This window comes from Tachysurus fulvidraco, chromosome 16 (genome assembly GCF_022655615.1).
Source record: "Tachysurus fulvidraco isolate hzauxx_2018 chromosome 16, HZAU_PFXX_2.0, whole genome shotgun sequence".
Classification (NCBI taxonomy): Eukaryota; Metazoa; Chordata; class Actinopteri; order Siluriformes; family Bagridae; genus Tachysurus; species Tachysurus fulvidraco.
In genome coordinates, this window is record NC_062533.1 from 10017771 (window position 1) to 10030514 (window position 12744).

The 12744-nt window shown below is 37.5% G+C and overlaps 2 protein-coding genes across 5 annotated transcripts in view; both read left to right on the plus strand.

Annotated features, from left to right (window-relative positions):
* The window catches only part of mylk4b (myosin light chain kinase family, member 4b), a 29272-nt gene extending 26141 nt beyond the window's left edge, over positions 1-3131 (plus strand). For all 3 annotated transcript variants that reach the window (XM_047801319.1, XM_047801321.1, XM_047801320.1), the window contains 9 exons: positions 425-518; positions 599-708; positions 807-948; positions 1028-1098; positions 1211-1339; positions 1900-2052; positions 2142-2220; positions 2465-2514; positions 2815-3131. In XM_047801319.1, the coding sequence (XP_047657275.1) occupies positions 425-518; positions 599-708; positions 807-948; positions 1028-1098; positions 1211-1339; positions 1900-2052; positions 2142-2220; positions 2465-2509 (823 nt within the window). In that variant the 3' untranslated portion in view covers positions 2510-2514; positions 2815-3131. The remainder of the gene's footprint in view (positions 1-424; positions 519-598; positions 709-806; positions 949-1027; positions 1099-1210; positions 1340-1899; positions 2053-2141; positions 2221-2464; positions 2515-2814) is intronic.
* Positions 3132-6194: 3063 nt separating this feature from the next.
* gmds (GDP-mannose 4,6-dehydratase) overlaps positions 6195-12744 on the plus strand; it is a 73461-nt gene continuing 66911 nt past the window's right edge. The window contains exon 1 of one of the 2 annotated variants that reach the window (XM_027133244.2): positions 6195-6425. In XM_027133244.2, coding sequence (XP_026989045.1) covers positions 6330-6425 — 96 coding nt within the window. In that variant the 5' untranslated portion in view covers positions 6195-6329. The remainder of the gene's footprint in view (positions 6426-12744) is intronic. The other variant, XM_027133245.2, reaches the window with a different exon arrangement.

The window sequence follows — 12744 nt, forward strand, 5'->3', positions numbered from 1 at the left end:
AGCAGAAGCAGTCAGGAATCCTGGAAACTCAGGAGTAGTAGCTTTAAGTGGAGAGAGAGAGAGAGAGAGAGAGAGAGAGAGAGAGAGAGAGAGAGAGAGAGAGAGTGAGAGAGTGAGAGAGTGAGTGAGTGAGTGAGTGAGTGAGTGAGTGAGTGAGTGAGTGAGTGAGTGAGCGAGCGAGCGAGCATGCGTGCGTGCGTGCGTGCGTGCGTGCTTGCTTGAGGTCATGTATTGGTTAAGGGCAATACATTGCCTGCCGAGTGCAAGCAGTGGACTCCAGTCAAGACTAGTTACTGTATAACAGCATAACAAAAAGGGAGAGCCAGAAGGTGAAACAGATAATAAATTAAAATACAGAAATGATGCAAACTTTTTGATAAATCTTTGACTTAAAATTTGTGTCAAATTTGTTTGGTGTTGCTAGTGGGCGCTTCGGAATGGTCCATAAGTGTGTGGAGAATACTTCTGGCCTCACACTGGCAGCTAAGATCATCAAAACCAGGAATCAGAAGGAGAAGGTGATTCTATAATACTTTGTAATTGTATATTTGTGTATTTACTATGAAATATTGTTTATTTTGAAATTTATTTATTTCAGGAAGTGGTTAAAAGTGAGATTGAGGTTATGAACCAGCTGAATCATGCTAGCCTCATTCAGCTCTATGCTGCTTATGAATCTCGCAATGATATTACTCTCATCATGGAGTAGTAAGTAAATAAAATTTCCTAGTTCTCATGCTATGTCTGTTTTTCTATGTTACATGTAGGTGTGTACGGTATTTATTTGTGTGTGTGTGTGATCTCAGTGTTGAGGGAGGAGAATTATTTGACCGCATCATCGATGAGAATTACAATTTGACTGAATTGGACACAGTGCTGTTAATCAGACAGATCACAGAAGGGCTGCAATATATGCACAAGATGTACATACTGCACCTTGACTTGAAGGTAACACTTACTTACCAACCAACTTAGATGCATAAGTTATTATTAATGAGATGCAAATGAATCTTTCTTGTTTTTCCAGCCAGAAAATATACTGTGTGTGAGTCGAGAAACAAATAAGATCAAGATCATCGACTTTGGTTTGGCCAGAAGGTTAGTATACTGACAGGAAATATTGGCTACTATCAATATCATCTCTCTCTCTCAGTCCCCCCCCCTTTCTCGCTCACTCATCTTTCATGCTCTAATTCTTTTCCTTCATCAGATATAAACCAAGGGAGAAGCTCAAAGTGAATTTTGGCACACCTGAATTTCTTGCACCTGAGGTGATCAACTATGAGTTTGTTTCCTTTCCAACAGACATGTGGAGCTTAGGAGTCATTACCTACATGCTGTGAGTCCCAGCTCTCAACATATTGACCTACTTATTTCTAGTAATTAAAGTGCTTTATTTTCTTTTTGTTTTTTGTTTTTTTGGAAACTGAAAAAGATTATTAAGTTTGCCAAGTGTGCACTGTGACAGGGGTATTTGCTTGGAATTGGCACAAAATTGAATATATATTGACACCATGCACAAAACATCTCAGCTTCAACAGCCTTCAGTTTTTTGATGGAAAGAAATCTTGAAGACACATTTTCCACAGCCAATCAGGGAAGAGAATGAGCAATAAAGTGTGAATAACAGAATGAGTCAGGAATCAAATAAGAGAAAAATAGAATTTAAGCATAATCACACTGGCATTCATATAGTATGAGGGCATATCCCAAGGTAGTGTGTGGTGGAAATGTCTTGTTACTCGTTTGTTACTGGTCCCAGAGCTATAATCACCTGACCTGGGTTAAAAAGACTCCCAAGTCTATCTAAAAATAGTTTTTTTCAAGTCTACATTTTGCTGGATTCTTTCATTTTAGATGTAAGTTATTGTCATTTTCTTATTATGCTTGTGCTTATAGGCTAAGCGGTCTCTCTCCTTTCCTGGGTGATGATGACAATGAGACACTGAATAACATCCTTGAATGTAAATGGAGCTTTGAAGAAGCCGAGTTTGCAGATATTTCTGATGAAGCCAAAGACTTCATAACACACCTTCTCATTAAGAGCAAGAGGTAAAGTGTTTTGTTTGTTTACAGGTGTGAGTGGTATTGTTAATTTTAGTGGATGGTTCATTACAGTGTAATGCTTGTGTTCAATATAGCTGGCGGATGAGTGCATCTCAATCACTTAAACATCCCTGGCTGTCTGATCGATTACTTCACAATCGTCTGCATCAGAAAGTAAGCACCAATACCTCATCTCACTATTTTAGACAGTAGTATAGACTGATAGATATATAGAGATAGATAAAGACTGATATTTTGAGATTTCTACATTTTAGATTTAGCTCCATTTCAATAAAAATTTAGGGGATATAAGTTAATAGGTTTTGATATATGTTTAGGGGCTTGCCATCTAGTGTTAAACCATTTACTTGTGCTTTGTAGCATGTGTTTAACACTCATAAATGTATTATGTCTGCAGAGGAACAAATGCCACTCTGCACATGCTCCTCCAGCAGAAGGCTAAAACAGGTAACTCACTGTTCTTCAGAAATCTAAACACATGAATGTCTTTCTGCAGACCACATACTGAAGTTTTAGGCTGGGATAAATAGATACATGCTAATGATAACAACCCTCTTCAATTATAATAATATTTCAGTGATATCTAATTACAAATGCCATTGAGATCTCATATAAAGTAGGTTCATTTATTCTATTGAATTATTTCTTCCCACTAGACTATATGGACTCACTGTATGAAACAAACACACACAAAATCGTTTTCTTTTATTATCATTTGGTATTAAGTTAAAATTGTTTCTTCTACAGAAAACCTTTTTATCCCTGTGAAGAACTGGACCAACAACACCGCACCACAGCTGCTATCTAACAATATGTATCCATTTCTTAACTACTATCAGTAATGTACAACACAATATAAATTCTTCTTTGTAACAGTACCTGAACAACAGCAGAGCATTACGGTCTTTAGAATCCTCCATTTGCTGTAAACAGCCTGCGCACAACCCTGCTGTTGTACATAATTCACCTTTTACTAATCAAGTCTTATTTCTGTGATACTCTTTATTCTATTGTTTGATATTTATACTGTCATAAAAGTAATAAAAGATTTTGATTTTACTATATCATTATGTAACAATGATTACTTTCCCTCCATGTCACAAATCCAGCATTTTCCTCATGCTTTTTTCTTGGTTAGATTTGGGAAATACATCTCTTTTGTCTTATTTTGCATTGGATTATTATTATCACAAAATGTGCCTGAAATAGAACATTTAATTTAGACATTAAGAAGATGTTCATCAAAAAAAAAAAAACACAGTTCCCCTAAAGTAGTTATGAGATATGTTTGCCATGTAACAGTAGCTTCTTTAACAAGCTTTAATGTGCTGTAACAATGCAAAGGCTGATTTGGACAGTGGTGGTTATCATGTATTATGTTCAAGATGGCAAAGTTGGCAGAGCAATACAACAGAAACATTGCTTAGAAATGTCATTATTGCTAGCTACACTTGGCTCCAGTGTGAAGAAAAGATCTTTACACCACCAAACGTTTATAGGTTATAAATATACTGTCATACTGGCATCCAGTTTAAGGCTGAAAATCGAAAATTGCTAGATCATTTAAACTCATAACTCCAGTACAAACAAAACAAAGTTGTCCTGAATGATCAACTATATACTTTAATTAGAAATTGTCTAAACTGTAAATCATGTAAGTTTTTATAACACACAGAAATTAGGATGCCGCTGCCGTACATTTTCCTACTCTCTTTGCTGGGTTTATAACTCGCCTTCCATGAAGGCAAACCCAACAGTAAACTACCTTTTGTTTTATATTTATTTGAATTTTTTTTATCTGTTATTTCTGTATTTGTATCCTAAACTTACTTGAAGTTCAAGATTGTAACATCATTGTGTATTAGTAACATTAGTTATAAATCTGAATCAGGTGGGATTATGGCAGGGCTCAAAACTAATGCACATATTGCTCTTGGATGAGTATTAGAAGTGTTAAGATGCATGCTGAGTGTGTTTAAAATTATTACATAATTAAATGTTTTTGTCAATATGTTATTGAAATGTTTGACACTACTGATTATTTGCCTGTATTGTCATAGTCTGAGATGTTTCCTGCCTGGTTTGTCATACATTTAAAATAAGATGTTTAAGCCACTATATTAAATGAGAAATAAAGTTAACAAAGCATTAATTACAGATCATTATAATTAGAGTTTATTGTATTGTATTTTTTATTTTTTACCATTGTTGATGTTAATGATACTAATATTATGAGCAAGTTGTGGCCTAATGGTTAGAGAGCCTGACTCGTAATCCTAAGGTTGTGGGTTCGAGTCTCGGGCTGGCCACGACTGAGGTGCCCTTGAGCAAGGCACCGAACTCCCAACTACTCCCCGGGCGCCGCAGCATAAATGGCTGCCCACTGCTCCGTGTGTGTGCAATTTGGATGGGTCAAATGCAGAGAACGTATTCTGAGTATGGTTCACCATACTTAGCCGTATGTCTTTTCACTTTCATTAATGGACTATTATACAAGTACATGGCTATTGTAACAGGTTAGACAAATCACATTACTCTTATACTTTGTTGATCTCTTGTACTTTAGGCCAGTGTTCTGGATTTCTCTGATTATTTCAAGCAAACAGAAACATGGGTGTATTTTGTTTTCTTTTATATTGTGCTTGACATTCCAGTATTACAGACAGCAAGCCTGTGGCAACTTGAGTTTAGTGGCAGGGATACACCATATATCAGCCGTTCACAAACATCAATCTCCACAAAGTCCAATACTCCATACATTTTAAATTCCATTTGGAAAAAGGATCTGCTATATCAAACCCAGGTGAACAAGCATAAGTTTAAAACTGCTCAGAACAAATTGTAGACTGTATGATGCTGACTCTTAAAAGCCTTTTACAGGGTTACTCTGGAAAAAAAAGATGAGATTGTAAAGAACAATTCACAACATAAAAAGAAAAAGAACGAAACAAGAAAAAAAAATTAGCTATTTCTCATCAAGGGAGACTCCCTACTGGATTTTACCTTAATCTAGCAAATGTTTTACTTGGAGATGTGACCCAGGTTTAACTAGGTATAAAAAACTTTGTCATTTAGAAACATGCTTCTCGTTTACTTTTAAGTGCATGTCAGAAAGCTCCAGAAACAGTAACACTCATCACACACACTTCACACATCTGATACAGACTGACCTGTTAATCCAGAAAAATAATTTCATCTCAGTCATGTTCATTTTACACTACCGGTAATTCTGGGGTTTGAGTTTCAGAATACTTTAGGTACGTCATCTTAAGTGTGTTTTTAATCCAGAACAGCTTGTTAAACCTGTCCCAGTTTCATCATCACTTAATTGTCAAAAAACGAACTCACTTCTTCTTTCCCTTCAGGGGTCGCCACAGCGAATCATCTCTCTCCACCTATCCCTACCTTCTGCAATCCTCAACACTTGCACCCATTAGCTTCATATCCTCATTAATTACATCCATATACCTCCTCTTTGGCCTTTATCTTTGCCTCCTGCCTGGCAGCTCCTTGTCCAACATTCTCCTACCAATATACTCTCTCTCCCTCCTCTGAACATGTCCAAACCATCTTAATCTGGCCTCCCTAACTTTCTCCCCCAAACGTCCAACATGAAAACAGCTTGAATCCTGCTCCTATTCTACACCCTTGCTACCCTTCCACTTGGTCTCCTGTACATGAACTCACTATCGTAGATTATTGTATTATTAATGTGAGGTTTAATACACTTACAAACTTGAAGCTAAGTGCAGTTTAATACTTAATCTTTGGGGAAAGTGTTGTTCATATCACAAAAATGTTTTATCTTAACATTTGAACATTATGTTAGCATCCTCGCTGCTGTGGGTGTGAAAGCCAGCTACAAAGCTTACAACATGTAGTTGCTAAATATATTTCCTTCCTAAATGTGAAACGTGGCATTGACGGCAAATCTGGTTTACTTTTCGGTCATCAGGATTTCATTAAAGAAGCTCAGTGTCAATGTTTACTATACAAATAAAATAAAATTGCCTGAAATTGCCCGGTTATGTACTATAGGGGGCGGTGTGCAATTCAGCCAAACACTCTTTATCTTCCTTTGTAATTTCTTGTCCTTACGACAACGTAAAGCGTCATCGCCGGGCGTGCTTCCTGATTGGCTTCGTGTTGCGTGTCGATGGTGTGTTTAGTCTGAATCTGCCGCTCCGGGAAGAAACAAAAACAACCCGGAACCGAGACGGAGAGAAAGAAGCTCATTCATTATTAACCCGAACCGGTAGACGATGGCTCAGTGCGCAGGAACGACCTCCAGTTCTGCCGCTAACGGCTGTAGTAACAAACCCAGGAAAGTCGCCATCATCACCGGCATCACCGGGCAGGTAAGAGTGAGCTAATCACATCAACCTGGAGCAAAGGGACAGGGCGGCACCTGTATTATACCTGTTAGCCATTTTACACCGTCACGGAAGTCAAGAAGATTCGTTTGGGTCTGATAAAGAGTTGTAAATCCCCCCAGAGGGTAGGTTTAGACCGAGGGGTTTTACAGCCCTGCTGTCAGACAGGTGGGAATAAAATATAATTGCTATAGAACAAGGAAGAAGTCACCCAGATGAATCATACAGGCAGGACTACATGCTGGAGCCTTTTATTCTTATATTGAATCCATAAAAGTAAATGATAAACGAGAAACGATAATATGGGATATGGTAGACTAGTCGTTAAGGTGTTGAGCTGCACTTCATAAGGTCATGGGTTCGAATCCCACGTCCACCGAAACTGCCCCTGAACAAGGCCCTTTATATTAACCCTCGATTACTCAATTTTATAAATTGAAATAAATTGTAAGTCACTCTGGATATATAAACTTTAATTTGCTCTTTAATAACTAGTTATTTTCTGGTAAATGAAATGCTGTCATGATCGTATTGTTTTTTTATTAGTAGCTTGTAAGCAGCGTGCTCTACTGAAAGCTTCACTGCGAGAGAAACAGTCAGCTTTATAAAACATTAAAGGGGTTTGACTAAAGTGAATATACTACCTTGTCGTCATGTGTTTCGTGTCACACTGAAATGCAGTCACTGTACAATCAAAGCCCGAAGCTGAGTTCTGAATTATGTGCTTGTAAAGACAAAAGCTTGAAAGTCTATCTTCCTTATAAAGGAATAAACAGCCATATTACTTTCCCACTGAAGCATTGTTTGTTTATTCCTGCTAATAAACATGGTAAAGGTGACTTTTTTCAATCTTGTTATAGAAGGAAGATTTGAGAAAGGTTGATAATTGTTCACTTTGGAAAAATCCAGTTTTTTAAAGACTGGTTTTAATAATTTGGGTAAAATTCCTGGTGTCAGTGAGTCATTAATTATTTGTTCCAGATGAGCTGTGTGAAAGTTGAATACATTTTTGAAAGTCAACTGGCACAGTATCAAGACAGCATGTAGACGATTTAAGCAATGTATATTGCTTGTAAGATGACCTTGGGTGTTCTGAAAGGCGGCATGAAATAAAATGCATTATTATTATTATGATTATTATTATTATTATTAAGATGCTGAACTATTTCCTTGAGTGTTTCGCTGTTGTGTTGAATTGTGACCTCCAAACCGGGTTGTTTCTCAGTGATCGTGGAACTGGTATATTCTCAAGTTCTCACTTTTTTGAAAAGCTTTCCTGCACCTGGTGTTAATCAGTGGAGCTGCTGGAACTCTTCTTAATCCTCGCCAGTGCAGCATCCATAACATATATATATTTTTTAAATTATCCAAGAATTCATCAATGTCAACAGAATCTGCCCTTATAGGTGGTGACATAGTTATGGCAGCCATAAACTGAACCCTAGTGCTCTTATGTATTTAGTTCGCTAATTCATTCATTCATTCATTCATTCATTCATTCATTCATTCATTCATTCATTCATTCATAATTGTGTATTGAATATCCCAAGAGCCAGTAATGGCCTATTCTTTTTTTAATCTAATTTCATTGTCAGTCTATCCGGGCTGTTAGGGTGTATTTTACGTAATCAGTATTCTTATGCTGGCTTCTTTAGAGGATTGTGTTGTATTTCTATGTTGGAGCAGATGAGTATCCTGTCAAACTATGATGTATTTAACATGCTGAGTATCATTCTGAACTTCTTTAGAATGGGATTGAGTTAACTAGATATACTGCCATTTTGGGCCAAGTCATGTTAGACTTTTTGTCTCCTCCTTTGTGTATGTGGTTGGCTTTGGTTATTATGTCACATTGTACGTAAGTGTTGACTCACGCCTTTGGTTGTGCATAAAGCAAGTTTACCTGCTTTAATGGCTGTTCCACCACATGCCAATGGGGCACGAAATACCCCACCCCTTAAGGACCTTTTTTTGTATAGGCATGAAAAAATGCATATGTAGGCTAATGTAAACATGTCCTAGCAGTCAGTTTGGAAATAATTCCAGGTGTACAATTATAAACATGAATTTATCAGGTGAGCATTTTCACACCAGGGTTTGTGGGAAGAGCAACAAGCTGAAATTCTCTTTATTAAATATTTTATAATACTGACACAGAGGACTCCGAGCTAGAGCTTTATCCTTAAAAACAGAATAGAACAGATACTAAATACAGACATGACTGTCATGTCAAACTTTTCTGTCTTTTGTGTAATGTATTTTTTTTTACTTTTTGTATTGTCTTGTAACTTTTTGTCCTGCACTGTCTTTTGTCCTGCACTGTCTTGTCTATCTTGTTTGTCCTGTCCTGAACTGTTTGCACCACGTTGCACAGATGCACTTTATGTGGCTAAGACTACTTACAAGTCCTTAGCTCTGTCTTTGTTTCATGTAGCATCATGATCCTGGAGAAACGTTGTCTCATTTCACTGTGTACTGCAACAGCTATATATGGTCTAAATGACAATAAAAGCTTCTGACTTGAAACTGGCTGATATGTGAATAGAGCACAGATGAGGTCTCTGTATTTATCTGTAGAAGAAACACTCTCATGAACATTATTTTACGGTGTTATTTCACACAACCATTCAGCACATCACACCGTATCTTCTCTTTTGTGCATGAAGACAATCTGTCAGTTTGGGAGTGTATTGTTGCTCCAAGGTCCTTGTTTTGATCCTGGTCTCAGGTTCCTTCCTGTTTGGAGTTTGACCAGTAGCCCGGGCTCTACAGGTTGTAAACAAGTTTAACCACTAAATAGTATCTTGTTTCCTATTCTTAGTTGTAATATCAAAACAAGAGCCAAATATTCTCCCTTTTTATGAACTACAGAAAGACAAAACATTCCTCGGTTGCTTTTGTTTAAACTCCAGCCTTACATCTGTATTACAAGTAAAATGAAAGTTGGCTCATGATTAAGAACCGGGTGTGAAAAGAGATCCACTCTTATTCTCCTCTTCCTCTTTCTCCATTTCACAATCCTAGGGATGCTGCTAACAGGCTGGAAACTGAACACGTCACAGTGGCGTGTGTGGCTGTTGTACATGGGATCAGCTGCTGAAAAAAATGTAAACTCTTTGTATAGCACTGTTTCAGCATGCAGCAGTAAATGGCTGGTAGAGCAGGCGTTAGGAGTTAACAGATGGCATAAAAAGTGGAAAGTGGATTCTAGAATATAATTTTAAATTCATGGTATTTGGCAGACACCCTTATCCAGAGCGCCGGACATTTATCTCATTTATACATCTGAGCATTTGAGGGATGGGGGCCTTGCTCAGGGGCCCAGCAGCGCGTCCTGGGATTTGAACTCACAACCTTCAGTAGCCCAACGCCTTAGCCACTGAGTTACCACATAATTCTAATAATTATTATATTCTAACAGATAATTATATAATTGAAGTAATTATTACTTTTAACTCATTGTGCTTTTATTTATTACACATTTCCTAATGATTATATTATATGAATTATTCTATCACAACATTTAAAGCTAGTTCACATTGTAACTAAATCACCATCAAAACTCCATCTACACATAATTTCTGCTGATTCCAGTGCAGATGATTTATTATTATTATTATTATTATTATTATTATTATTATTATTATTATTATTACATGCATTGTAATTTAACTAAACTTCAGGAGTATCAGGCAGGACGTCAGGCATGGTGGACTGTATTTCTTTACTTTTAACATAACATAGAACAGATGACTCCTTTTTCCACTTCCATTCGGTGCTGAGAAGAAAAGTTTTGCCACCCCGGTGCACATGTTTAATGGTATAGGTTCGGATAAGCGAAGGAAAGAGAAATCCAATATTATGTATATGTGGCAGAAATAAAATGTTCCTCTTCTAGCATTAGTGTTCAGTTTTCTCTTTCAACCAGCAGAGGGCAGCATTAACCTGTTGATAATTAATAAAACCCTCAATCCGACTGGTTTTACTGGTTATTATTTTTATTTTGCAGCCATGGCTTGTGTCTGTTTATCCCTTTACATAAAATTACACCAGTTTATTTTCTTGTAAAAGTTTGGATAAACAACTTGGCTGATTAGGGACTAGAGCTACCTTTTAATGCTTAATAAAATGTGATTAGTCTTTGGATTTAAAAAAAAAGAAAAGCTAAAATTAAACATCCTGTTTGGAGAGATTTTGAATATAAAATTGACCAGTCTGTATATGCATCATAACCTACAAGATAAAGAATGAGTTGTCGCTTCATATATGCACAAACGTAAACCTTTCTCAGCTTTGTCTCAATGCTGGACATGGTCACATCCAGCTGCTAACGAGCCACAGTCGCTCGTTTCTCCTGAAGTGGAGCTCTTATTGAAAGAAAAGAAAAACATTAAGAAAATCTCTGATCACTTTGTTGCTGCACTTGGTTATATGTTTGAACATAGCATTAAACAGAACTTTTTACCATCATAATCATCTAAACACTGATTCAGTGAATTTTTTTTTTTTTTGGTAGAACGGTAATCCTTCCCTGCAGTACAGTTCCACAGACATATCGGCTCATTAAAGCTCTCCAGGCAGCATTTATGATTTATGATATTTCTTTGTGGATTTCTTTAATTGCTCTCACTTTACACTTTCAGGCGCAGGCAAATACTTGAAGTCGATTTCAGTTATGTTGCTTTGAGCAGACTTAATCTTTTCTGTTTGTTTCATTATTACTCAAGTGGTCGAACTTGGCACTCAGATCAGCTTGAGAGCGCTGTTGTTACTTGAACATGTGTCTATGTGAAGAATTAATTCACACTTCCAGGGAATTTACGTGAGGTGATTATGATTACATTTCAGGTGTCTTGGCTCTGATTATTATTATAATGATTATTTTCTTTGACAGCATGGCGTCACAGAGAGCGAGAGAGACAGAGAGAGTTAACCGTGGATTAGATGAGAAACGGTATCAGAGAGAGACGTGTGTGCTTTGATTGGAATGCTGTGACTGGATTGGTTTCCTGTCTGAGTCTCTAATCGGGGGGAAACAGACCACATTTCCCAAAAGTCCCAGCGTGCTGATAAAGTTCATTTATTATAGAGGATCATGGGTCCACACTGTAGTTTGCTCGTAACTCACAAACTCTCAGATGTGGGAGAATGCTGAATACTGAACCAGGGACTGGTGTGTGTGAGATTTGTGTTTGAGTTCTCATTCATCATCTGCTTTTAAAGCTTTACACACACACACACACAAACTGTGGTGGTTTAAATATTAATTCTTTTAGTCGTTTAATCAGATTAATATACGAGTTATGAATGCATTCTGACAAGTTGTGTTTAACTTTTTGTCTTCGTTTGCTGTGACATTAAGAGTGCACGTGTCCATTATGTAGTAAGCACAAGAGGCTCTCAAAGACCTTGCAGATATCATGTAGATATGAGCATTATATTCAAGGCTGTTCGTGTTCACCATGCCTTGTTTTCGTCTTTCACACAGAACTCTGTGCTCCAGGAGAAAAGTTCCCTGCCATATAGAGACGTATCTGATTTATTCCTGGAGAGAAGTTGAGATCTTTGTTCTCTTTGTAAATGAATCAGAAATTCTGAGATGCTACAAAAATCTCTTGTAATCTGAGGCACGGTGAGATGCATGCAGCGGGAATCTTTTCCAACTTAAGGCGGTCTCCTGAGTTTGTGATCTTAAGCTTAATGAAACTATCTGGCTGATTTTGTGTAATGTCTATTTGAGGAAGAGTCTGTTGAAGTTTTAATTCTATCACAACGCACACATGCACACAGAATATACACACCCTCTGAAATGCCAGATCCTGCTAATTTTTCCCAGAGGCCTTTGGGGCTGTGTCTGTATCACCCCAGCAGGAAGCAGGGGTGGAATGCCACAGCCAGAGTGGAATGTTCCACAGTTTTACAAAGTGCAGTTGGAAGTCGATGAAGGAAAAACAAAGGGATGAGAGAGAAGGAGCGAGAGATGGATTAGGGGAGGAGAGAGTTTCCTCTCACACATTTAAAACGCAACCAAGGTTGTCGTCAGTAGGTCTTTAATACAGAGCCACACTGGGCTGTCATTTTCACAGATTGAAGGTTTACTTTTATATTGTTTATTCCTAATGTTTGTTGTGAGATTTTATTCATTAATTCATTCATTCAGTCCCAGTAACCCCTTCCTACTGATTAGTGTTCCTGTGGAATCTATTTTAGGAGCACTGGGAATGAGGGATTAATACATTCTGTTGTACAATGTTGTGTTGGGCAGCGGTGTGGTGTGGAGTTGTGGTGTTGTGTTGTGTTGGAC